At 51.4% G+C, this 27287-nt stretch overlaps 1 protein-coding gene and 1 long non-coding RNA gene across 5 annotated transcripts in view; one reads left to right on the top strand and one right to left on the bottom strand.

Annotated features, from left to right (window-relative positions):
• The window catches only part of CORO2B (coronin 2B), a 127217-nt gene that overhangs the window by 19063 nt on the left and 80867 nt on the right, over positions 1–27287 (bottom strand). For all 4 annotated transcript variants that reach the window (XR_006818725.1, XM_046008738.1, XM_046008736.1 and 1 more), the window contains exon 3: positions 3405–3521. Coding sequence is in view for 3 of the 4 variants with exons in the window: in XM_046008738.1 (XP_045864694.1) it covers positions 3405–3521 (117 nt within the window). In the remaining variant the exon portion in view is untranslated. The remainder of the gene's footprint in view (positions 1–3404; positions 3522–27287) is intronic.
• Positions 230–3394, top strand: LOC123944052. The gene is made up of 3 exons (XR_006818726.1): positions 230–353; positions 864–1029; positions 1968–3394. It is a non-coding gene; the product is annotated as an uncharacterized LOC123944052 (long non-coding RNA).

The raw sequence follows: 27287 nt of genomic DNA, 5'->3' as shown, positions 1-27287 counted from the left end.
GATAAAGAGTGGAGGAAAAACTGCTGAGCTCAGTCCACCAGAGAGAGGGACCTGCCTCCCTCTCGCCTCTGGGACCACTCGTTCCCTCTCCTTAGATGTCAGAAACTTCTCCCTTTCTCTGCAGCTGCTGGCCCTCTGGGAAGGCTAGGAGCACGCGGCTGGAAGCCCGTAGAGCCTTCCCTGCCGCCTGCCATCCACCCTCCCTAGCTGCCGCAGAAGCTATAAAAAGCACAGCCGTTCAACAATAGGTGACATCACCCAGTGGCGGAAAGAACTGGATTCTGCCAGATGCCAGGGAGAGTTATGGCCTCCACCTCTCCCGCGGGACAGGAGCCCACTGGGAAAGGGCCCGGGTATGTGCCCCTGGAGCCCTGGGGGGATGGGGTCAGACTTCTGAGGCCCTCCTCATGCTCTGAGGAGGAGAGGGCATGGGGCATGGATCTCCCTGGAGGTTTTTCAGGGGTGGGGGGGTATGGAAAAGGAGCTGGGGAGCAGGGAGGGCTGGCTGGCTCCCTTCAGTGTCCAGGCAGAGGGCAGTAGAGGGGTGGGGGGTGAGCAGAGACATGGAGACCTGCGCCAGACCCGCTTCAACAGCGACTCCCCAGCCCCCATGAGGAGCACGGTGCCTGGCACTTTGTTCTGCTGACTGACCTCAGCCTGGTTCTGGATGTCATGTCTGCCGGGCAGTAAGTTGACCATTTGGGCCAGCACGGGTTGAGGGAGGCCGTCCCAGGGGCTCGCCCCTCGAGGCGCTCTGATGGCAGCAGGGATGTCAGTCCCAACAGCGCTGGTGGTGTGGACAGGCCTCCTCACCTGAGCTGGGGAGCTGCAGGCTCCTTCCCCTTCCATGCCATCCCTCCCAGGCCCTGCGGAGGATGCCTGCCCCCGCCGTGTACCCTTGGTGGGTGTGCAGGCCAGGCCGAGCTCGGAGAAGCCTCAGAGACGTCGCTACCGGGTGGTTGCTGGACCCGAGCTGCCAGCCCTGGCGACTGCGCCTCAGTTCCCTCACCTGGAAACCCAGGACCGTTGGTAAGGAGCTGAGGGGGGCCGGCCCTGCCTGTGACCTGCCTCCCCATGGAACCGCAGGCCTCAAGGACCTTCTCCAGGAGGGGCTACTCCAGCCTGGGGGCCTGTTAGCTCCCCTGACCCTTGGGCCGGGTGAGACCTGATGGGGCTAAGCTGGGCTCCGAGCTGCTGCTTTAGGACCAGCTGGACCGGCGGCCAGAGCCACAGCTTGGTTCCTCTCTGGACCAAAGACTTAATCCCCTTCTCTATGGCTCGGTGGCCTCCAACCAGCCCTCCCTGCTGTGCCCTCAGGCCTGGGGTCCTCTCCCTTCATCTCCCACCCCTGCCAGCCACGCTCCTCCCCAGGTAACCCCCTCCTCTTGGCTGAGCCACATCCCAGAGCTGGTTTGGCTCAGGGCGCGGGGTGGTGGGGCCCTCCTCCACAAAGGCAGCTGTGACCCCCACCCTGGCCCATTAGCTTCCCTTCCCTTCCCCTTCCCCGGCGCATGCACTGTCCCTTACATATGTTGAGATCCTGCCCCCTAAGCTGCGAGTATTTGCTGGATGTCTGGGAGGTGACAAGGTCATGAGGTGGAACCCTCAGGAACAGGATTAGTGCCCTTATCAGAGAGTCTCCAGGGAGACCCCACACCCTCTTGCTGCCATGTGGACATAGGACAAAAACAGGCCCTCCCCGACCACACTGGCTCCTGATCTCGGACTTTTGCCTCCAGAACTGGGAACAGTGAACCCCTGCTGTTTACAAGCCCCCCAGCCTGGTGTTTTGTTACAGAGGCTGGGGGGCTGAGACCCTCCCCCAAGACCTATGCCCTCTCCCCTGGCCTCCTTCCACCCCTTCTCTGCCAGCAGCCCTGCTTCCCCAGGGCCCAGCTTTCTCACATTCCCTCCCCCCAACACGAACCCCACTTCCCCAAGCACTAGCCCTCATCTGACCTCCACAGCCACAGTGACTTCAGTCTGTGTGGACCTTCAGCACATGGCGTGTGACCCTACCCTCCTACCGGTGGTGTTTCTGGAGAAGGACAGAGACCAGCAGGCACAGTGTTAGGCACAGACCCCTTTTCCTCCTCATGGCAACTGCCAACAGCACATCTCACCACTGCTGTGACACGGAGGTGCAAAACTAAGGCCCAGAGAGGGGTCACCTTGGTCACCCAGCTGGCAAGTGGGTAAGCTGAGGTTTCATCCCAGTCCGTGAGATCCCACAGCTGAGATCCGTTTGAAGAAGGACACCCCCGGGAGCGTGGAGGGCACACTGCCGTCCTCCCGTCAGTGTGTGCAGACCTGAAGACAGCTGCTCGGCTAGCATGGTGGGCGCCGGGACCTAGCACTTTTCCTGAATCCACAGCGTGGACACCTGGTTTATGAGCCGAGTCCCTGGAGAAATAGGCACCTGACTCACTCCCGGGTGAAATAAGGTGCTGAGTGAGAACCAGGCAGGGCCGTCTTGGTGAGTGACCCTCCCGGCCTTGCCCTCAGTCAGGCAGAGATCTGGACCAGACCTGGAGCCTGGGCGGCCAGTGACTCTGAGAGGCCTGGTTTATCTGTCCCTCCCTTCATCGAGCTGCCCGCTGCTTACCTCCTTCCCAGCTGGCTGCCCTGGTGAGAGGGCCAGGAGCTTCTAGCCTGGACCGTGAGGTTTGATGTCCTGACGAGGGTGGGTGGAGCAGGGAGAGCAGGGGCTGGATGGCCGGCAGCCTTCCTGTACTTCCTAGCCTGGCCTTGCCTGACCCTCAGCGTGGGGGTGGCAGTGGCCGTGAGGACCAACGACACTCCAGCTCAGAGTGAGTGGAGGAGCTTGGTATGAGGCAGAGCGTGTCTGCTTCCTCATGGCTGGTGACAGGGGCCCAGCACCTCGGCAGGCAGAGACGGAGCCAGCTGTGGTCACCGCACACCTCCTTGAGCTCCCTGTGCCCCAAAGAGTAGGACTGGCCGCTCCTCCACCTGCCGTCTCTCCCGCTGGGCCCCTGTGCTCCCGGCCCTGACCGCTGCACCCTCCAGAGCCCGAGCTTCAGTGGCATCCTGCCCAGCCCAGGAAGGGCAGGAGGGAAAACATGGACAGGGAGGAAGGTCTTCTCTTGAGATGAGCGCTGAATCACATCCCTAAACTTCGTGTTTTAATCCTCACCTACAAAATCAACACCTCCAAACTGTGTCACACTAAAGGCACAAGATGTGTGAAATATTCATGGATCCGCTCTCTCGGTCCTTTTCCTAACTCCCTCCCCATCCTGGGCCTGGCTGGAAGGATGAAAAGAAGTCAGAAGTAGGGCAAAGGCAGGAGAAAGAGAGGAGGTTAGGAAGGGAGGCCTCCAGGAGAAAGCAGGGAGGAGCCCCCTGGGGGTCCACCCTCGTTGGGGATCACCCCTCCTGCTCACCGATGTGTCCTCTGAGCACGAGGCAATGATGTTGTCAATGAATGGGTTCCACTTGATGTCCAGCACGTTGCCTTGGTGACCACAGACCTTGGGGTAGTTGGGTTCAATCCTGCCCGTCTGCCAAGGAGAAAGAGAGGGAGAGAAGAGGATGAGTTTGATGGTCCTAGGGTGACCCTGAAACGAGAGCCTTTATTGTGGTCTTCTAAACTGGACTGGAAGGTCCCCAAGGACCTCCCATTGTCTTATTCACCTTTGCATCCTTGCCTCAGGCTGGTCCAAATTGTTCCGTGGCTGTGTCCCCCCCAACACCGAAAGGTAATGGGGAAGGGGACACACAGCAGAGCAATAAGGCAGGTCTGCTATTCGTCCACATGAGTTCTTTGTGCAAATCAGGAAAAGGTACCTCTTCCTCAAGTAAAAAAGTTTAAAAGATGCTCTTATTCGCCTGAACAACCAAAGCCTAGTGGGCAGCAGTCCTGGCAGCCTATATCTCCAGACACGGGGGCATATGTACTCTCCCCAGTGTCCATAGTGCCCCCTGCCCTCCAGGGGAGGATGTCCTTCCTGCTGCTCCAGGAGTCAGCGAAGAGGCCTAAGTCTCTGGGTCCACCTGAACACCGTCACATAAGTCACTCTGCCTACGATGTGAACAATGCTGCTGCTAGATATGGAGCCTTGTTCAGTGTGCATCTTAAACAGCTGTACACAGTGCCATGTGGTTCAAAGCATGGTCTACGGAGGCACACAGGCCTGTGTTTGAGTTACAGCTCAGCTACCTTTTAGCTGCATGGCCGTGAGAAAGTCAGTGAAGTTCTGTGAGCTTCAGTTTCCTCATTTTTTGAAATGAGGAGAGTAACACCAGCCTCTTAGTCTTCAGGTGAAGACTGAATGAGCTAACGCTTAGCAAAGTACTTTGTGTGGAGATTATCATTACCGTAAATGCTTAGTATGTGTTAGTAGTAGTATTATCATACAGATTAGATAATAACACCTCCTCCAGGAAGTCTTCCCTGATTTCTCAAGGAGGAGGAGCTCCTGCTCTGTGTGCTCAGAGCATTCTAGGCCTCCTTCTATTACAGACACCATCAGGTGCAATTGCAGCCTGTTTCCATTTGTCTTCGAGGAACTGAGGACAGAATCCGTCTCTTGTCTGATTACCCAGCTCCTCACAAGCCTGGCACATGCTTCGTGCTAGGTGCAGGGCCTGAAAGGCGATCTTCAAAGGGATGGATTCCACAAAAGATGAAACAAAGAATGTGGGGGAGGGGGAAAGGAATAGAGGTCCATGTTTAACAAAGGGAAGAGAATTATAGGCAGAAGCTGTGTTTCCATCCCCAGGACTTTTTAAATACTAGGTTTTGGGGAGCATCTGAGGAAATAGGGAGGATTTTCCCAGTCACAGCCCACCGGCTGATGGTGGTTAGGTCATTGGAGGCCCCTCAGGCAGGCCATACCTCACCCCCCTTTTTGGCCCCTCCATAGACTAATGAAGAAGAGAATTTTTGCAAAGCCTCTGCTTCATGTGCCTTACGCTTCACCAGCACGATGTGGCAAGAGTGATTTCAGAGTGTCCTGCTGTAACCTCTCCCCACCCAAGTCCTGCCCGCATCTTTAGCCACTCATTTCCAGATCCTCTGACTTTTTGTGACACAGCAATGGCGAGATGGGTGGAGAAGAAACAGACCCAAGAGCAAATGGCAACAGCACAGAGCGTGAGAGATGAAGTGGAGAAACGGGGGAGGGAGCATCGGAGGTGTACAAAGGGGAGTTTCGTGGATGCTATGCATTGTGGGAAAATTACAGAATGGAGGCGAAGGTCAGCTGGGGAGTACCACCAGCAGTTAGGAATGGGGCCCCCTTTGCCATTCTATGGGGGAAGCAGTTAGAATGGGGATACCTTTTCAGTTACCTTTGGGCTGTTGGACTCTTTCTTTAAATGAGACTCTGAGCAGAGACTGAGCCACATGTGCCCGTGGCATTTATCAGGGTTACACATGACCTTCTTCAACTCTCGCACATCCCGCGACTTAGGTCTGAAGAACTTAAGGCCCAGGAAGCTTCAGCCACTTGCCCCAAGGTTACCCAGCTGAAAGCAAATCAGGGGTTCCTGCCTAGGTGTGACCCTCAAGGCTGAGCTCTTTGAATCCCACTGGTCCTTTGGGCCAACTCCTCTCCTCCAGCCCTGACTCCCAAGGGTAGATAGGCCTTGCCTTGTCTGCTCCCACAGCTCACACACTCTCTGACGGCACCATCCCTTCCATTTGATCCCAAAGGCTGCAACTGCATGATCCCTGAGCAAAGCTGTGTGCATGATACTTTTGGCTCCCAGCCCAGCCCAGGCATATCTGAGGGGCACTGAATCAGCCAATAGGTGGCCATCAGCTAACAGCAGCTTCTGGCCCACAGCCTGTGTGGGTTATGCACTGGAAGGACAGGTTAAGCAACATCCCTGGAACCTATTCAGAATGGAGTGAGGTCAGAGCCCTGCACTGGGGAGGGAATAAATCTTTTTAAAGCCGAGAATGATCCTGATGTAATGTATACTCCCAGGCGGACCTTGCCTTACACAATGGAAGCATTCCCCAGTAGGGTGGAGAGTTATGATTGTCGTGACTGAATCACATTTTTGCTTACGTGAATGGTAACCCCTACCATTGTACAGTGTACAACCTACTTAGCTGTACATGGCAGCCCTCAGGGGAAGAACCCCCTTTCGATGTGGCAGCTCTGCTTTTCCTGTTTTATACTATAAGATTCCACATAACATTTTGTTTGAAAGAAAAGTTCTACTACTAAGAAAAAATGTCTGAAAACAACTGTTCTATGGAGAAATCAAGTAAATAAAAAAACACAATTATTAACTCCAGGAAAAAGGTTCTATAAGAAAGCAAATGTAAACCACAGTGATAATGATTTATGTACAATATTTGCATAGCTGTAATCATGTAAATCTTAAATATTTATTGAAACAGGAGTTATACTATAGGGGCACCTGGGAGGCTCAGTGGGTTGAAGCCTCTGCCTTCGACTCAGGTCATGATCCCAGGGTCCTGGGATCGAGCCCCGCATTGGGCTCTCTGCTCCGCGGGGAGCCTGCTTCCCCCTCTCTCTCTGCCTGCCTCTCTGCCTACTTGTGATCTCTGTCACATTAATAAATAAAATATTTTTTTTTTAAAAAAGAGTTATACTATAGCATCCTGGGAGCACAGAGGTAGGGAAAGTGTGTGTGTGTGTGTGTGTGTGTGTGTGTGTGTGTGTGTAGTAAGAGGGGAGACTGAGCTGGAAGAGAGCCAGATGCTCATTTTCCATAACAGGAAGTCAACATACAATGTCTAAGATTTAAAAATCTAGACATGGCGGTGAAAGCATGTAATTAAGAAATATGGGGATAAGTGCAAAAGGAAACAGCTAAAAGTCAGGAACAGAGCTCCCTTTTGGGGAATGTCGCGAAGTTGGGCGGGGGGATACTGAAGTTACAGGCAGTGGTGTGCTGGTAACTGTTTACCTGCTTTTCCAGGAAAAAAAAAAAGGCCCTATTTGGAGCATTTGCCAATTTCAGTGGTGTAAATATTCCCACCAGGCTAACTTTGATCTACCAAGTTGATGTCAGCAACAGTAGAGTCAGAGAGACTCGCAAGAGTCCACGGTCATGTGAACTTTCTACCACGGATATAATAGACAGCAGTCACCTGGAGAGCACAGAGAGCAATTAAATAACTAGGGAGTAACGAATTGTTAACACTCAGTACCTTTGTTTTTTGTTTTGTTTTTGTTTTTTTAAAGATTTTATTTATTTATTTGACAGAGAGAGAGACATCACAAGTAGGCAGAGAAGCAGGCAGAGAGAGAGGGGAGGAAGCAGGCTCCCTGCAGAGCAGAGAGCCCAATGCGGGGCTCAATCCCCGACCCTGGGATCATGACCTGAGCCGAAGGCAGAGGCTTTAACCCACTGAGCCACCCAGGCGCCCCAGTACCTTTGTTTTTGATGTCATTTATTTACTCGCAAGTTTGCAAAACTGAATTTTTAATAATGGCCACGTGTACCAATTGGCTTGCAGAGCTCCTAAAAATGCAGTGAGTGTTCTACAGCTCCTCACTTGAACTACAGGCCATTAGCGGCACTAGACCGTATGAACTCTGGACCATTATTGCTTTGAGAGGCATAAAAATGAAAGAACAAAGAAATAAAATGCAGGTACCAGACGTTCTAAAGGAAGCTTGTTCTGTATTTTTTTTTTTTTTTATGTGAACAATCCTCCCCCCAGACCTTCAAATGTCTCTGTTTTCTGTTCTAAGTTCTCTATGGGGGTGTGACTTGAGTCCAAATCCAGATCTGGTTATAACTGCTGCCCAACACCATCTTTTCTCACTCACTCCTCCTAATACACACACCGACACTAATAGCGATCATTAATGTAATCAGATTTAACTCTCATAACAGCTTCATCTTATAGCCGAGGGAGCAGGACAACTGCCGAGTTGTCCCTTGGCAGAAGGTGTCCAAGGAGAAGATTTGGGGTTTTTCAGTGTTTCATGATAATTGTTAGGATCACTGTGGAGATGGTCAGTTCCCAGTGTCCCAGTGGTAGGGTGTCAGGGGTTCCAGGGTCTAACCTACCAACTAGTCCTTGAACCTCAAAGACAGCTTCAGTCTCAGCAGAGCTGAGGCAGAGATCCTGCTGCCTGGGGTGGGGTGGGGAAGCCTATTGCTTTGTGTCTAGAATCCTAGAATCCCGACGGAAATCTTTGTGCTCTTGCTGTGGGCCTTATCCTGGAGGCCTCAAAGGACAAATCCGGCCCCCCTTCAGTGAGATAGACCTTCAGCTTCAAATGCTGGTCTGCAGCTGTTACATACCTTGAGCCTTCTCAAGGAGGAGCCCGGAGCTTGGGGTGGGGGGGTCCGGTCATATCTCAAGTACATCTGATCTCCCAGAAGGCAGAGTTTGTAGAAGCCCGGACACAGCTTCTCTACCTTCTTGCAGGTGCATTTGATCCTGGTGTCTCAAGGACTTTTGAAAGGCTCATAGCCTTTGGCTAATAATTCCACTTTGGGAACTTATCCCAGGGGAATCAACAGAGAAACACAGGAAGACATTCACTGCTGTGTCATTTACAATAGAGCACAGTATAATAAATGTCCAACAAGGGGGCACTGCCAAAATGAATTATAGTACACCGATATTACTGAATATTATGAGGTCACTGAAAATTGTATTTCAAAGAATATTTAATGACTTGAGAATTGCTCAAGAGCTTATGTTTAGTGAAAACAGTCAGATGCAAGCTATGTACATTAAATGATCCCTATCTGTTAAAAAAAACACATAGTTTGTGAGAAAATACATCCAGACGTTAGAAGCGGTGATCTCTGGCGAGCTGGATATTCGTGGTTTCCAATTCTTCCACGAAGAACATTTACAATTTGTGTCACAAAGATAGATGTTATTAAAAATACACACATACCCACTCCACAGCTCTGATGGAAAGATGTTCCTCTCTGGCTGTGGCTAAGTAGGTCCTAAAGAAGTGAGGGGCAGGCTGGCGTCCATTAGATTTACACGTTTCAGAAGCTTTGGGCGGGGGACGACATAAATACGTTTGCTCACACAAGTTCTCTATTCCCTTGTTACCCCATGAATGGTTTGGGGGGAAATAACCTCCCTGAAATGGTATAAAATCGTATAACAGACTGCAAGCGGGTTTCAGAGAGTGTGGCATGCATGCAGGCCGCCAAAGCCGGGCCCTCCCGGGAACAGCTGCCCCCGGGAGCCACGGGTGCTCTGGGCCTCCATCCAGGCTCTATCTGAACCCAGTGAACTGAGAGAGGACCAGATACTTTCAAAACAACCTACACTGAAGATGCAGCTTCTTAGAATTTCCCACCGCTGCAAAGCTGAATTCTGTACACAGAAGCATTTCTCACCTGGGGAGTCTGCTCAGCCCGGGCTGCAGGGACAGACCCTGAGTCAGAGGTAGTGTTGCCAGGCCCTGTTCCAGAAACTCACCTCAGTGGCTGAGTGACCTTGAACTTGGCCCCTGGTCTCTCTGGGCTTCCCAGATTCCCGTACCCTGGGCTCTTACTTTTTCTGTTTCTTTGTGGCTGTCCTTTTAACTGTAGGAAGCCAGACCAGGCTGCTGCCTCTCTGGTACCAGGACAGAATGTGGACAGTCACATTAAGTGAGTGATTGGAAAGACACGGAATGGCCAGACTCACGAAGACAGCAGCAATGATGATAACAACAGATCAGTGGACAAGTGCTCACCAACCCCTAAGCCTTGCGCTGAGCAATTAACTTATGTACGTTGTTTTATTTAATTCTTGTAATAACACTACAAAGCTTCATGAAATGCTTCTGTAACCTTCCAGGGACAATCCATTGTAAGGAGAGGAAGACTGAGCTCCCGGGCTCCTGTGCTGAAGGGGAGGAGTTGGGAGACAGGGAGCTGAAATTTGCACTTGGGGTCATCTGGGTGGAGGCTCCTCCACTCTGCCACCTCCTGTCCCACATCGGAGGGTGCTAAGGAGGGAGAAATGTGGTCATCGATCTCAAAGTAGGACCTCAGAAGTTCTCATGAGCTCCTCTGGACGGGCCGGCTGGTAAGTCTGTTGTGAAGCCCGTTGAACCTGCTCTCGGAGAACCCCCTCCCCTCACGCAGTCTCTCCCCTCTCCCTGGTGATTCTCACACTTGGCTACAGTTTAGAATTACCTGGGAAGTTTAAAAAAATCCCAGTGCCCAGGTTGCGCCCCTGTTGATTTAATCGCCATGACTGGGCCTGGGGAGTCAGACATCGGTATTTTTTCAGGATTCCCAAGTATTCCAATGGGCAACAGAGTTTGGGAGGTCTGAGGGTGGCATTCCGAGCTTTGGTGGGGCAGCCATTTTTGGCCACCCAGTCATGACACTTGTGCTCCGCGCTGTCCCACGCCTCCCAGACCACCCCATTCGGCTGCTTGCAGTCTTCTCTGCTGTCTCTCCTCCAGACGGAAGGTGACACTAACAGAGAGAGTCATCATGAAATGGGAAGCATGGTCCTTCTCCTCAAGGCCCCTGTGTCCTGGCCCTGGGCCTGAAGGACCTTGCCCCCAGCTCACAGCCCTTGACACTTCACAAAGCACTTCCAGCATGTGTTCCTAAAGAGTATCGCCTGGGGAAGGTGCGACTGGACACAGGAGGACAGTTGTCCCTCATCACCACACCTGAAATGAAGGCCAGGATGAGTCTGTGCAGGATGGGAGCCCTGGGCACCACCGTGGCCATCTCAGCAGGAGTGAAAGGGGCGTCCCATGCTCCTAAACATGGTGTGTCCCTCACCCAAAGTGCGGGTGCCCCCCAGAGTAGACCCGATTTGACAGGGACAATCCCCAACGCACGTGTGCATGCACAGACAGTTATACACACTTGCATGCACAACCCAGATGGCCGTTTGTGTCCAGGCCTCTGACGCTGCTCCCTCCCTCCGTCCCAATCAGAACGCACTGTTCTCATGTCCCATAGTTCAGGGCCCTGATCTTTCCGGCCAGTTAATCCAATACACGGAAACCTTCTAAGGAGGACACTGGGGGGTAATGGGTCAGTCCATTCCCACACGCAGGTAATCTATGCGGATACCAAAAGAGCCTTCAGAGAGAGCCTTCTGGGCCCCAGGTACTCTGCTGGGTTTTCAGACTCTCAGGCGGTCTGGGAGAAGATCTAATTTGGATGGAAGGCTTTCCTCATGCTAGAGCTTGCAGGATTGTTCTGCGGGATTCCCAAAGTGGGTCCCCAATTTGTCTGCTTGGCTCTAGCGTCCACCCTCTTCAACTCTCTCGCCAATTCATCTTCCATTCTGTCACTTAGAGACCACCTCTGCTGCAGTAACTCCCCCACTCCGTAAGATTCAATGGCTCCCTATTGCTTAGATTTGAAAAGCTAAACTCCTTATTCACACATCAGAGCCATTGTCGTCGCAGCTCAGTCTTGCTTGGGCAGAATCCCTTACCCATTGCTGGCGCCCCACCAAGGCTACACACACTTCCGTGCCCCTGCCTCCAATGCTCCCGCTACCTAGATGACTTTTGTTCCTGGTTCGTCCTTGCCACTGGGCTGGGAACACCACCATGTCAGTGACCCTGATAAAGGCATGTCTGGGGCCTCGTTCAGGGCCCAGCTCATAGCAAGAACTCAAGCTGGGTGAGCGGCTGCCACCCAGATTCCCACCTCTGGGCCTTTGCTCATGCTGTTCCCTCAGCCCGGACTCCCCTTCCCATTCTTGAGAGCTGGAAAATACCATCCAAGGACTAGACAAATGCGCTCTCCCATCTCTATGCTGGGAGAGAATTCTGGATCCTGTTCTTGTGACCTTGAGAAACTCTACATCTGGGGCAGAGCTTCTGGGGTAGATTCAGAGTCAAAGGGCAGAGTGTGGGAAAGGGGCCGTGAATGCTCTCAAGTTAGTCATCCGGACAGAGCCGGGCTCATGGCGGGACCTCAGAAAGCCTCCTAACCCCACCGCTTCCTGTTTTGATTTTCCCCCTCATTCTTTTATCTTTGTGTTTTTCAAGATGAAAAGGGTTTGCTGACTTTTCCAGTTAAGATCCCTGGTGTGTTTGTATGTGGGTATGTGTGCATGGACAGAGGGAGTGGGAAAAGGCTCGGGGGGGGGGGGGGGGGGGGGCGTGGGACGGTGGGGGGGGGGGTGGAGAGATGGTGTTGTTTGGGGAAGAGCAGTGAGGAATCCTGTTTTTCTGGGTGTTTCAGCTCTGGGAGACACACTTCTTCCAGGCTCCAGGAAGAACAGGAGATGGGGCCACCTTTGTCCACTGTCCTAGGGAGTATCCTTTTGCAGGCCCCATGAGAAGAGAGTAAGAGGCTCCTTCAGTCTGGGATAGGAAGATGTTGAGTGACTGTGTGTGTGTGTGCGTGTGTGTGTGTGTGTGTGCGTGTGCGTGTGTGTGTACCGGGGACGGGGGCTTCCTGGGACCTCAGAGTTCATGCCTGTCTCTGCAGTTTCTTGATAACTGGCCCCTTTTATAAAACTCTATGCTAAAATACATAAAGAAGATGAGAAAACTCCAAACTGACAAATCTGTTGGGATGTCCTGGGGGTGGGTTTGTGCCCTGGGTTGCTATTAGTCTACTGCAGGAAATAGAGAGCCAGACAATTGGTGGGCTGTGCTTTGGTAGAGGAAATATGGGGGAGAGGGGAAGTTATGGGAACCGGAGGAGGGAAAGTCCTGGAGAGTCTGAAATCAGGAAGGTCTTCCCAGAGGAGGTGCTGAAGATCCAAAGGATCGATAGTACACAGCTGGGGGATAGCATGAGGGATGCTTAAGACACAGAGGTCCAGCACCTGCAAAGGCCCAGGTATATTTGGAAAGCCAAGTAAGTGGAGAGAGAAAGACCACAGAGCCTAGACCAGATGGTTGAGGAAGTTGCTGGTCTTGAGAAGGAGTCTGGACTCTGCCCCACGGCAATGGGAGCCTTTGATGGTTCAACGCAAGAGAATGGGCCGCAGAGGGACCCAGGAGTGCCCAGCAATTCCTGCAGAGCAAGAACTATGTTATACACGCTTAGGGAACTGAGGGGCTGGGGGAGGGACTCCCAGCCCAGGGAGCTGGTTTCCGAGTATCCCAGGTCTTAAGTGTGATGGGGAAAAGGGTGTGGGGGAGAGACCGCAGAGGGAAGGATCCCAGGCCCAGCATCCCAGGCCCCCCATCCCTTCCCAATGTCCCACAGTAAGGAAGGGGTGTGTGGGCAGAAACCCCTAAACCGTAACCTGTTGGAACGGTGAAAGAACTGGCAAAAATACCAAAGCAAAAACAAAAACAAAAACAAAAAACAAAATACGACAAGAATGTAAAACATACAGAAATACAAAACACAAGACAGCTTCTATGCAAATTGTGGGGAAAGACTTATTTTGTTTTATGATGAATGGAAAGGCAAATTTCTAGTCCAGGCAGAAAATTGAAAGAAAAAGAGGGTGCTCACACACGCTCTCAAGGCAGTCAAGGGGAGCACAGAGCCCTGGCCTCTCCCCGCTGCCACAGAGCCTCGCTCTCCTGGAAGGAGGGGAGCCCTGGGGACACGAGGCCCGGAGCATTGTGGGGTCAGCCTCCGGCTGTGTAGTCTCTCCCCGTTTCTTGGCCCCAAGCAGGCCTCATCCTGTGCGCTCCTCCCAGAGCCTGGTTGGTGCCTCTCCCCAGGGGCCCTGCTACTGAGAGGGCCCTAGTGGGAACCCACCCCAAATGCGAGCATTCTGGGGAGGGATAGAGGTCTGGATGGGCCCAAGGAGCAATCTAGTCAAGGTCAGGAGCAGCTCTCGGGTCAGCCCTCTGCTTTTTGGCCCGAAGGCCTGAACGTCTGATATACAGGGGCCATCTCAACAGAGACCCCCTGGCCCCAGGCCTTCCTGTGTTTTCCAGGGACTACTGCCAAGAATATAAAGATCCCCTACATTTGCTGTCTGAGGCATGGAAGGAGAGAGAAAGGGACAGCCTCTGGCCCAAGGCCCTTGCTGAGACACCCCTGCATGTCTCCTGCAGTGTGAAGGGAAGAAACTTCGGGGTTATGGCTTTTTGTCCAGTCCTCCCCCCACCCCCGGGGTTTGGGGAACACTGCTGAACCTCCCTGTCCCAATCAGAAGGCCAGTAGCCTGGGGGTCAGAGCACTGGGGTTTATGACAGCTGCTTTGGCCTGGGGCTAGTTTCCGCCTCTGTGGGCCTCAGCCCCTCCTTCGGAACCGTGGAGGCGTGTGGTATACCTGCCGCCCGGGAGCTCCGGACAGAGCTGGGCTCATGGTGGGATCTCTCTATGGCCAGCATTGCTAATGGCTCCTTGCATCCTGCCTGAGCCCTGCGCCCCTTCTTGTTGAACAGCAAGGGGATGTCTGAATGTCTGCCGGGGGGCCATGTGACCTTCTGGAGCCCTGACAGCTGTTCACCAAGCCCCAGAGACATGGGGTGGCTCTCAGCATTCAGAGAGGATGCCCGAGGCCTCTGGTAAGTTAGTCCCGGCAAATACCTTTGCATCTGTCCCTTCCAGACCCCTGTGCCCACACCATCCCCAAGGTGCTCCAGCAGCCTTCCAATGAGTCTCCTGGGTGCGTGGCTCCTCTGCAATCCCAGTGTGAGATTGGCATTCCATAATTATCCCTTTCATTGTACAGCCCCTCTGGAACCTTCCACGGGTATAACCATTTGTAGGAATTTTGGCAGTTGGATATCCAAGTTCCTTTCCTGATTTGGGGGGACTGATGGGATGCAGCTCCTCACCTTCCATCACGAGAATTGAAGTGGGGCTCCTCCTACCCGGGGTCCTCTGGGGGCTGGGGAGGGATGCCTGACATGGTGTGGCCAATGAAACTTCCCACCCAGGATGGCCAACGACTGACCCAACTTCCTGCTCTGGGCCCTCAGGGGCTGACTTGGTGCTTCCCTGGGTTCCAAGTCTGGCCTTTAACTACCCCCAGCCCCTTGAATCCGTGAAGGGCCCCCAACCCCTGTCTGCTCACGAAGGCCACTGTGACCTCTGTTGCTAGCTACCAGGAATTCTGACTCAGTCATCTGCCTTTTTCAAGCTTATCTGCTTGGCCTTTGGGGGCCCACACCCTGATCCCACCTGCCCTTCCCTAACCTTACCTACCACTTTGACTGGTTCTTTGAGGGTCATACTTCTCAGATCTGTCAAGAGACAGACCCTATGTTGTGTTATATCTCAGGTCCTAATAAAACACAGAAATCTCCTTAAATCCCAGAAGTTTCTCAGACTGCTTCTCACATCTGAAAGAAACACAGAGCTTCTTTGCCGGATCATGTGTCCTGAGCCTTGGTTGGGGAAAATACAGTCCCCAAATCAGGGGCTCCCCACTGGCCTGTGGCTTCCTCACTGCCCATCCCCACATTCCTCAGGACACCCATCCTTAGAAGAACCTGCTCCTTTGGGCCCTTCAGGAGCCACCCTGACTCCTGCTCCGGCTAAGACATCTCGTCTAACCCCTCCACGACCTGTGATTTCCCTCTTCCATCAGCTTCACAAGGCGGTGCCCCCGATAACCCATCGTGGCTGCCACTTTCCGACACCCTTCCAAGTGTTATTTCAATTATTTATCACAATAACCTTATGAAGCACATATCGTCATTGTAACCATTTTACAGATGAGGAAACTGAAGCTCAGAGAGATTAAGTAATACAGTGGCAAGGCTGGGACTCAGGCCTCAGCCTGTGTGACTTCTGAATTAGGATGTAAGTTACATAAGGCGTGATGCTGGGGCTTGTTCTCTGCTGTAACTTGAAGGCCTGTAGTTGTGCCTGACCGATGGCAGGATCTCAGTAACTTTTTGTGGATTGCCATAAACTGTCTGCGTGAGAATAATACTACAAACTCTGGACCAGATCAGATCCCCTGGATGGTACCTGGGTTGTGCACTGCATAACTCAAAGGAGCTACCGTTCACAAGGTGCATCCCTTTTTTGCGGTTCTCTAACCATGATGCTGCCCTGCTTCTCAATTTAGCATTACCTTGTATTATTTGCTTTCTTTCATGGATGTTGGTTGTCTTCCCCAAGAGATTATCATTTTTTTTTTTTTTAATATAGGCTCCACACCCAGCGTGGAGCCCAACAAGGGCTTGAACTCACAACCCCGAGATCAAGACCCGAGCTGAGATGAGTGTTGGGTGCTCAACCAACTGAGCCACCCAGGGGCCCCCACCAGCACCTTCAACTTAGAGAAGATTAGCATGGATGGTTCTCAGCAGAGTATGGGGCCCAATGAAACCTACAAAGTATGAAACATGCTTCTTATGCCCCCTGGCCCGAAGCACAATGTCGGACTATATTCAGAATCAAATAATCCCCCCAACCACTGCGGCCAGTTGCCGGGTGCTGCTTTTGTCAGCTGTAGGAGCGGATCACAGGGCACTATTCACACCCCCCGGAGCTGGGCGACTCTTCTGCTTCATCTCTTTGGAATTATCCCCCGAGAGAGCCCACCATCCATCCGGAGCATGCAGACACTGCAGGGACCCAATGCCTGGCATCCTCCTGGCCAAGACTCAGCCCTGAGCTGGCACCCGTACACTGGGAAGCTGCGGAAACTGAGGGCAGGGCAGGGGACCCGGGGCTCACACCCTCCGCCTCCGTCCATCAGGGATATCTTTTTTTTTTTAAGATTTTATTTATTTATTTGACAGACAGAGATCACAAGTAGGCAGAGAGGCAGGCAAAAAGTGAGGAAGGGAAGCAGGCTTCCTGCTGAGCAAAGAACCTGATGTGGGGCTCGATCCCAGGACCCTGGGATCACGACCTGAGCCAAAGGCAGAGGTTTTAATCCACTGAGCCACCTGGGCATCTCCATCAGGGATACCTAAGATGCCAGAGGAGGGACTGCGCCATCTCAGAGGCAGTGGCCCTGGGACATCAATGACCTTGAAAGTCTCTTTTAAATGGAAGGTGAGCAGCTCACTTCTTAGATGCCCCACCCCATTCCAACCCTCCTCACACTGCATCTGCTGAGGCCCGGTGGTCCTCGGTGGCAGGGTGGTGGCTGAAGGGGCAAACGGCATGCACTCCAAGCTCCCGGAGCTGGTGTCTGGCTCTGGCTTTGTGCACGCTGAGTGAGCAAGTCCCTTCCTTCCCTGGACTTCAGTTCCTTTAGGAGACACTAAACATAATGTCCTTGGCACAGCCCTGGCACCAAATATGCGCTCAGTAAACCTCACTTATCCTTATTATCCACAAAATGAGGGTCCACATCCCCACCCTGCCCCTGTGTTCTGCAGCCGGGACCACTGCCACCCCCATCCTTCAACTGTGCTCAGTGCCTCTGGGCTGAGTCTCCCCCACCCATCGCCCATCGGTGAGCTGGTGAGCTCTCCACGGGTGGGGCCGGCGCCTAAGCCCAGCGGCAACCCCAGCCCAGCTCAGGCCCTGCACACGTGCTCAGAAGTGTCTGCGGGACTGAGCTGAGACATCGGGGCCTTCCCAGCTCTGACCGGCTGCGGTTATAAACTGAACCTCCACCTACGTCCTCATCCAACACAGACAGGAACCCTCCCTGGGCTTGGCACTGGCTGCCTAGAAAAGAAATCCCCCCTTTGAAGGCAAGCTCCATGACATTCTGTCTGTTTTGGTCATGGCTATAGCCCCAACACTGAGCATAGTGCTGGGAACGGGAGAGACTCTCAGTAAGTTTTTATTGAATGTATGAGTATGTATGAGGGATGTATGAGTGAGAAGCAGGTGACCTTCTGCAAAAGGTCCATACTCTCCCTTATCTGTACCCAGGGTCTGGGAAGGGACTGGCTGTTACTGTCCAGCGGGGCTGGGATGCCAGAGGGGGACGGGGTAAGGGACACATCCCCTAGTAGGCCTGCCACCTGGCTTCCAGCCAGATCCATTATCCTCCCAGGGACCTGGGGCCTCTCTAATTCTCGAACAGTAAGTGGGATGTGAGGCCCGGTCTGTGTTGAGCAGCAACAGATGCAGCCGTGAAGGCTGGGGGTGGGGAGCGCCGTGCCTGCAGGTCTGCCCCCCTCCCCCCAAAGGAGACAGTGTGGGCAGCTCCTCTGAGCTTGGCCCCGGCCGCCCACCCGCCAATCCCTGGAACACCCTCCATTGGTGTTCCCGGGGCCCCAAGGCTACCTTCTGGGGGCTCTGGGTAGGAGAGGGAAGAGAGGGCTCCCGTCATCACAGAAATGGGGGCTTCCTTGTCTGCCAGAGCCCACACCCTGAACTGCAGAGCCCTGGGTGGGAAGGGGCTCTAACCTACCCAGGGTTGCTCGATGAGCTAGCAGCCAGCAGCCTGCGTGCGGAGCAGCTCTCCTGGGGATCTCACATGTGCGCAAAGCCCTAATCAAAAAGGGACAGCAGCACCTGGGGTGCAAGAGGGCAGTGATCCTTGTTATTCAAGTGGCCCCCTTAACCTCGGTCTCCCTAATCCTGATAGCTGTGAAGAAAAAGACTTCAGCTAGATTGGTCCTAGTTGTCAAAAGCCAAGGCGGACCAGGAAAAGATGGAAAATGTTCTGCTTGAATTCAGGGGTCCTCCCTTGGAGTGTCTGTGCAGCTCACAATGACTCCCTAATTATGGCATTTATCTATAGATGGGGAGGCCTGCAGCCATGTTAGCCACTCCCGAAACACACACACACACACACACACACACACACACACACACACAGCTGATTGGGTCAGAATGAACATTAATTAAAGCTGAACCAATCAGATTTGGAGTCATACCCCCTCCTTCCTCTACAGCTGATTGGACGAGGATGAACATCTAATTCAAATTGAGCCAATGAGAGTACCTGACCACTGAATTTAAAGTTGTCACTACCCCTTCCCCTTCCCCCATTCCTGTCCCCTTCCCTAATTTCTCTTCCTAGCATTATCTTCTATTATATTCCTCAACTCACCCTATTGTCTGTCTCCTGCACTGGAATGTAAGCCCCAGGAAGGCCAGGATTTCTGTCTGTTTTATTTCTTGCTGGGTCCCTAATGTTTCCAACAGTGCCTGATACATAGTAGGTGCTCAGCAAAAATTGGCTGAATGATTGAATTCTCTCTTCCAGGAGATGCAGTCATAACTCACATTTACTGAACACCTACCTCGTTCATATTTTTGAAGCACTTCAAATATGTGTTAACTTGTTATTTCCCTTTTACAAATCACTAGTCTAAGGTGACATGGAGAGGCAAGACTCAAGCTGTCTTGCAGTGGCTGGCTGGATCTAGGCGTATTATTTTATTAGTGATATTGGTTTTAGGGTTTGCAAACACATTTATAAACAGGCCCCTGAGTTCTCCCCACGCCCCTGGGGAGGTACTAGCTCTCTAATTTTAGAGATGAGAGAGCTGAGGCCCAGAAAGCTTAATTAACTTGCTCAAGGTCACAAAGCAAAAAAGTAGCAGAGCTGAAGGCAGGACCTCGGACTTCATACCTTCCCCCGGAGCACCACCTCTTTTCAGACACCAAGGCATCTTTCCTGTGTCTAGAAAGTGCTATTCCTGTCCTCAGAAATGTACTCTTTCCCTGGGAAAAGCAGCTAGAGGAAGGGACGGATTTATAGGCCCAAGCAGAGGCTGAATGGACTGAGGAAGGAGAATTAACACAAGCTCGTCCCACAGCCCCCCCACCCCCACCCCAGGTACTGTGAAAGCCTCATAAAGGAATGACAGCAAAGCAGAAGGCAGACGTTGGAAGGCGAATCCAGAGCACATGGAGGGTGGGGGGGTGGTGGTACAAACGCTCCAGTTCCTGCTGGATCAGAAGTATTTCTGCCATTATGGCTGCCTTCTTCAGATTACCTTCTGCTCTATTTCCCAATTAAAGTATGGCTCATAGAGCAGAGAACAATACTGTACTTCCAGCCTGTGGTCTGACCAGCACAGAAGGAAAGGGGAAGCTTTCTTGACTCTAAAATCTTGCTAGTTTATAAAAGGATCACTGACTCTTCGGTTGACTCATACCTGAAACTCCACCATTAGGGATTCATTCCTTTGGTATTATACCTTGCTGCTTTTAACATATAGATATTCCTGAGGAGTACCTAGTGGTGGGAAATGTTCTTGGATACTGACAACTCCCGTGAGTGCGTTTTGGGGACTTTCCATGAGAGACATTTGATGGGAAAAAACTAAGGGTACTAGTTGGAAGGGTGGAAAGGGGGAGACGAGAATGAATAAAGTGGCCAGGGTCGGTATAAACTATTAACTTCAGACTTTGGCTGATGAGGTCATTGACCGTCAGTGAGTTCCGTGATCTTCATGCTGTGTCCAACAGAAGAGCTTCTACCAGTGAGCGTCTCTGGTGGTCAGAGCCCCTGCCCCTCCACCCCGCCACGAGTGTGAAACCCAGAGAAGAGGGCACTTGCTCAAGTCACTCAGGGAGTCCATGAACCGTGGCTATGCCCAGGGCCACACCCAGGCCTCATTCCCAGGTTACAGACTCTGGTGGGGGATTCTGCCTACCTCTCCTGCCTTCTGGCATGTATGTGCAGGGGATATCCCCCACCTCGTATGTGGAAGCTCCAGCAGGGAGCTCTCAGATCCCAAAGGGCTGCTTCCCATCTGGAAAGCCTGGCGGGGCGAGCCAGAGGACAGTGTGGTGGCCAAGCAGGGCGCGCTGCACTACTGCCATTCCACCAGCAGAGGGCGGTGGCGGCACTGCTCTCAGCCACATCCAGAACTCTGGATCTAGAGTGTGGGAGGAAATTTCACAGACCAGCTCTTTCTGAGGCTGGGGTTCCTGACTCACATTCCAGCCTTGACTTGAATGTTCCCAGTCAACTGTAGCTCACTATTGTGCCAATTCACTAGAAAATTCTTTATACTGAGATGAAAATCTACTTCCTTGTGTGTGTTGCCATAAGGGCCTAGCTCTGTTTCTGGAGCCACACAAAGTCAACCACTTTTTTATTTGCCAGCTCTTGGGAGTTGGAGTCTCTGTCCTAGTTGGCCATCCACAGTGCTGTGTGATTTTGGGCGAGACACTTATCCTTCTCTGGGTCTTTATTCCTTACCTATAAGACAAGGGTATGGACCCTGATGAATCCCAAGGCTCCTTCCAGTTCTGACATTCCCAATGACATCCCTTTCATGGTGGCTGCTGAAGGGCAAGAGAGGGGACACTGCACCCCCCACCTCTCCTTGGGTTTTCAGAACTCACAATGGCTCCCAGGTACTCCTTCACCACCCTCCAAGCCACGCCTGTTCTTAGTCCCTTTCCTTTGGAGTTTGTGTTCTCCTAGCTGTTCCTCTCCTCCACCTCTACCTGAGCTCATCAACAGCTGGGTGACCCCGCCACCTTCCCCTAGATGCATCTGACCCCAAGCCACAGGTCCCTGAGCTCACATTCCACCTGTGGTCCCAGAATGCCTGGCCACGTGGTGGGGAGCAGGGAGGACAGGTTCATGGGTGGCAGGTTCCCACCTCAGAACCCGCTGTGATGCCTTGATCAATCTTATTCCCTTTCCACCCCTCCCCAGGCCACTCTTCCCAGACCAGCATTCTTTCTGGTTCTAGTGCTGCCTTTTCTTCTCACTTCCAAACCTGAGCCACTGAGACATTCGTGGCTTCTCTTGAGAGTCAGATGGTTATACATACTCAAAGAAGACAACTTGAAGACGTTCAAAAAGTATACACAACACACACCCACACACACACAACTCCAAATTACCAAATCATTTTGTTATCCCTGGGGATAATCCTATTATTTTTGGTGTAAGTCTTCCCCAAGCTGCGCTCAGTAAAAAAGTAGAGTAGGGTCCTTTCATTCCTCCCTATTTGCTATCCCTGTGGACCCCCCCCATCACATTTTTTCCCTGCACTTCCGAAAGAGTAGGGCATACTCAGAATTCTGTGAGTGAGCCTCATCACCACCCCCCCGCCCTGCCCATTCCCACTCAGAACACTACTTGCTTTGGTCCCCTGTGATCTCTACCTCCTGGCAGGCGCACCCCGTGTAGTCCTCTCCCAAGTTTTACAGGGCCTGGTCTGTGACGCTGATGGGATGTGATGAGAGCTATAAAAGCTTGTGGTCTCTGCCTGGGGCCCTTCCACTCTTGGATCACCACTCAGGGGAAGCCAGCTGTCCAGGTGGCAAGGAATTAGGGCCTCCAGCCAAGAGCTCTGTGAGAGAGCTTGGAAGACTGCGTGGCCCCCCAATCGAGCCTTCAGATGACTGCAGCCCAGCTGGCAAATTATCTGCAACCTCGTGAGAGATCCTGAGTGAGGTCTCCCCAGTGGAGTTTTGGGGGTAATTTCTTATGCAACAGTAGAAAACGAATACCAAAAACTAATGATTCTAAATATTTTTACTTCACCTTCTTGGTCCCTATCCAGCTCCCTGTAATGGTCAGTTATCTGTAATAAACACAAACTTTTTATTAGGAAAAGTGTCAGGGATTTCTTTATTGAGCCCTCCAAACACCCTGGAATGATCTCTCCAGTGGGTTCACGTTTTTTTCTGGCCTGGAAGCATCAAATTATAGCTAGCTCAGAGACAGCCTTGCTCGTTGCTCTCAGGGGATGTGGGGCCACCCAGCGATACACCAGAAGTAGGGGCAACCACAGGACTGCATTTCTTGTTAGTGCTCCTGGCTCTGGTCCCCACCCGCCTTTACGCAAAGTGCTGCAATTTCTTTCAGAGAACATATCCTCCCCCCGCCCCCAAGCTGGGTGAGACAAATTTACCACACTCTTCACAGCCACCCCCACTTTGCCCCGACCAGAGGGAGGCACGGTCGCCCATTTGCAGATAAGCAAATAGGTCAGCAAATGAGCTGTGGTCCAAATGTGGGCATCTTGTCAAGGTCAAATCCTGTCTCAGGTTTTCTAAGGGATGTGTTATTATGTGTATTTCTTTACTTAGCTCAATTAAGAGGCAACTTTGACCTTGAATGGCTCCCACTGCATGTAGGTAAAAACTCACACTCCTTAGTATGATCTCCAGGATCTGGGTCATCTAGCCCTTGCCTACCTGTCCATCTCTCCTGCACCTCTGCTCTCCTGCTTACATACGATGCCCATGCCCTACATTGGCTTTCTTTGCTGCCTTGGGCTTTAGCACATGCTGTTCCCTCTTGTGAAGACACTCTTCCTTGTGGTCTTTACATAACTGGATCCTTCCCATCCAAGTTTTCAGAGAGGTCTTTCTTGAGCATCTCATCTAATGTATCCCCCTCAAGTCTATCACATCACTGAGCTGGGCTTTTTTCACAGCCCTTATTGCCCGAAATAATCTTGACCAGTTTGTTCTCTTGTTTATTGTTGGTCTCCTTGACTGGCCCACACAGACCCTGAGAACAGGAACCTTGTCTGTATACCTGTCTGCATTGTTTGCATGATCCAGAACCTTCTCTGGTCTCCAGTCGCTCCCTTTGCAGCTCTCCCACCCTGCCCAGCCCCCCACGCCTGTGTCTGCCAATTGCCAAGGCTGGGTACCCAGTGGGGCAGATGACTGAGGCCCTATCGTTGACCAAGGCATGGCATATGCCAGGGACTGTTGACCTCTTGGCCCACATCATCCCTGTTTCTCCTGGTTCTATCACTTTCCAGCTGTGTGACTTTGGGTAAATTACCTAATTGTTCTATGACTCAGTTTCCTCATCTGTAGCACAGGATGGCCCCTGTTTCATAAGTTTGCGTGAGCATCCCATTAAGACACGGGACAGTCCCTGGCCCATCGTACGGGCTTAACAGCTGTAAGAAATTGTTCTTATAACACCCCTGTCAGGTAGGATTTATTACCTCTAGTTTATAAACAAGAAAACCAAGGCTTTAGGGTCTAATAGCTTAGCTAGGAAGTAGCTGAGTCAGGATTCTAAGCCCCAAGCCCATGACTTCACGGCCCCATATTCCAGTTCTTTTTACAGAGATGGAACTCACTGGTCTGAATTCTCTCCCCTTCCCCAGCAACTGCGTGCTAACACATATAGGACGAGCTTTCTCTGTGATCCTCCAGCACAAGGCAGCAGCCACATTACCACAGTCTCCAGGGTGCTCTCCCTTCTCACAGGTGGGGTGAACTGAGGCTGAGAAGGGACTTGTGGGTGAGCAGAGAAGCCCAGGGCCAACCCAGTTTCCTGATGTCAAGGTCACTGGATACTGCTGCTCCCAGACACTCATTCAGGCTGGGGTTAGGATGGGGGGATGGCGGCAAGTGGCTGGGCTGGGATCTGCCAGAAACCTTGGTCTTGTCCTCAGAGCCTCACCCATCACGCCCCTCAGCCAGGGCCTTAAATTCAAAGCTCGTAGTCCAGCAGACATAGGGCTTTGGCCAAAACTTGTCACCATCCTGAGCCTCAAAATGTTTCCTGGTCCCCAAAGATCCTGGTCCAGTGTCCTCGCCGAACCCTGGGTGTTGGGAATAGAAGGATGAGTGGACATTGTCCCCGGCCCTGAGGAGCCCAGCGAGTGTAGCAGGAACAGGTGTGACCACAGAGCGAGGTCACACGTGTGTGAACAGCCTCTGTTGGCCCACCAGAGCAAGAAGCATGGTGGCTCTCGAGGGGGCTACCCCTAGATGGTGCCCCGAAGCTGTGTGGCAAGGAGGGAGAAGGGCACGGGGGTAGGAAAGACCAAGATCAGCTCAGGAGTGGGATCAGGGTTGGACCTGGAGGGTGGGGGAGATTCTGTGGAGCCAGGACAGGTGTTGGTTTTACCGGGAAAGGGAGGAGAGGCCTGGGGAGATTTCAGAGGGGAGACGGCCCCCAAGTGAGGGAGAGTCGGGAGGGGCAGGGCTGGGGAGAGGAACACTCAGTGCCCACTTGCCAAGGGCCTCCCTCTGGCAGGTGCAGACTAGCCCTTCCCCTGGGACTGCAAGTCCTCTCTCTGCCCCGAGGAGGAGTGAGAATTGTAAGTGGCCCAAGGTCCCACAGCTAGGTTCTGGCAGTGACAAGATTTGAACTCAAGTCTATCTGACTGGACACCTGTGTGTGTATACATATATATGTATATGTATGTGTATATTTATATATATATAAATTACATATAGAAAAGATAAATTTATACATAAATTTTATTCATTTATTTATTTACTTACTTATACTCAAGGAGGGGACTGCAATATTATAAATAAAAATGACAATGCAGAAGCCCCCTTTCCACCAGCCTGGGCCAGCACAAGGCTCCCTGGGTCTCTTCCTTACCGTTCCCCAGCCCCCAGCGCCCTCACCTTGCTGCCCACTCCAGCTGTCCAGCAAGAGGTCATTCAGAGAAGGAGGGAAGTCACTTCACAGCCACTTCCCTTTCTTTGTCTGGAGCTCTGCTAAGAGGGGTAAGCTAGGCAGGAGTAGGAGACAGAGAAAGGAAGGAAGAAAGGAAATCCCTACCAGCTGTCAGGAAAGAGGGTGTCTCTTGGGAATGCTGTCTGCACTCCCTGGGTCCTGCAGAAGTTCAGAATGCTGGGGGGCACGGGCAGGTGGGAGAGGCCGTCATCCTTCGCCTGCTCTCAACTGAGCACCAACTCACCCACTTCGTGTCCTGACATCTGGGCTCCCCTCTTCTTCCTCTTCTTCTTTTTTTTTTTTAAGATTTATTTATTTATTTTAGAGAGAGAGTGAGCGAGCAGGAGGAGGGGCAGAGGTAGAGGGAAGAGAGAGAATCTCAAGCAGACTCCCTGCTGAGTGTGGAGCCCAACGCAGGGCTCGGTCCCATGATCCTGAGATCATGACCTGAGCCAAAGCCAAGAGTTAGACACTTAACTAAAGGAGCCACCAAGATGGCCTTCCCCTCTACTTCTGAGGCTTGTGTGATGCCCTGGGCAGAGCACTAAGTGGTCTGGTACCTCATTGTCAGTATTTGTACATCAGAGCATCACGTGATGGCATAGGACACGCCAGGTCCTGGTCCGGCCACACAGAATGTCTCTGAGAAATTCTCTTGTCTGAAGTCCCTTCTCTGCTTCAAACAAATAGGCCCCCAGCATTGGCAAGCACAGTACGCTGTTGACAGTACAAGCTGGGGGCTCTTCTCTGCAAAACTAGTTAAACTTTAAGGTCTGTTTACAAAGTTTCATAATAAAATGTTGATGGAAGGAAGTTATCTTTCTCAACTCCATGTACTTACTGGGTAAACAGGTGAGGTAGGGCCATCAAAGTTAGAAATAAAACACCACTATTGCTGAACACTTACCGAGAGGTGGTATCCAATGCAATCAGAAAAGAAAAGGTACCAGAAAATTGTAAGTAAAGAGGTGAAACTGGAACTACTTGCAAATGATAAGATAGTATCCCCAGAATGCCTAACAGAAAACACTGAAAAAGTACTAGCAACAATTAGTGAATTCAGTAACATAGTGACATAAAAAATTAACATAGAACGACCAATGGCTTTCCAATATATAGTCGCCAATTCACATATATAATGGAAAGAGGGCCCTGTATACGATAGCCCCAGCAAAGCACAAATACAGATAACAAGAAACACGTAAGATCTACATGGAGGAAATTTTTAACTTCCTACAAAAGGACATAAAGGACCAGAATAAGTAAACTGTAATCACAGACTCAACATCATAGGCTTGTCCACTCTCTTTAATTTATTCTATGCATTCGACATAATCCCAATAAAAACAAGAGGGTCTCGTTTCATATCTATATAAGCAGATTCTTTAAAATTAAATATTAAAATAACAAGCAAGAAGAGGCAGCTAATGTTTGAGAAAAATGGTGAGTCATATAACCAGCCTTATAGATATTATAACACATTATAAAGCCTTCGTGACACGGCATTGTTGTACTGGTAACTGAATAGAGAGATCAGTAGAAAAGATCCATAAATAAACCCAAATACATACAGAAATGCTGAATGTAGCAAAGACTGCCTCTCCAATCAGATGATTTGAAAGACAGAGGACTCACTAAGTGGTATTAAGACAACCAGATAGCCATATAGAAAAAAAAAAAAAAAGATGAGTCTATACATCATACTTTTTACCAAGGTAAATTTAAATGTATCAAAGATTTGAATATAAAGATGAAATTATAAAAGTACAGGAAGGCATAGTGAGAAAACTACTGTCTAATCTCAGAGAAAGAAAGACTTTTCTAACCATGGTCCAAGATCTAGAGGGACAGACTGGTAAATTAGACTTCTTGAGATTTAAAAGAAGAAATCTGCATTGAAAAAAACACCGTTTGAAAAGTATAGTTGCAACTTATATCCCAAATAAAGGGCTAATTTCCCTAATACATGAAGAATTTTTTCAACCAGTAAAACAATCAGTGATTCTGGAGAAAAACAGATGAAGGAAATGGATAGACAATTCACACAGAACGGAAATGCAGGTAGACTTTAAACACATAAAGATATCCCAGTTTCATTTTTAATAGAAATGCTACTTAAAACCACTCCGAGAAAGTTTCCCACACACCATCTTAGCCAAAAATTTAAAAGCAC

The sequence above is a fragment of the Meles meles genome, chromosome 6 (genome assembly GCF_922984935.1).
Source record: "Meles meles chromosome 6, mMelMel3.1 paternal haplotype, whole genome shotgun sequence".
NCBI lineage: Eukaryota > Metazoa > Chordata > Mammalia > Carnivora > Mustelidae > Meles > Meles meles.
The sequence above is the reverse complement of the archived record's forward strand: the minus strand, read 5'-3'. Positions and strand labels throughout refer to the sequence as shown.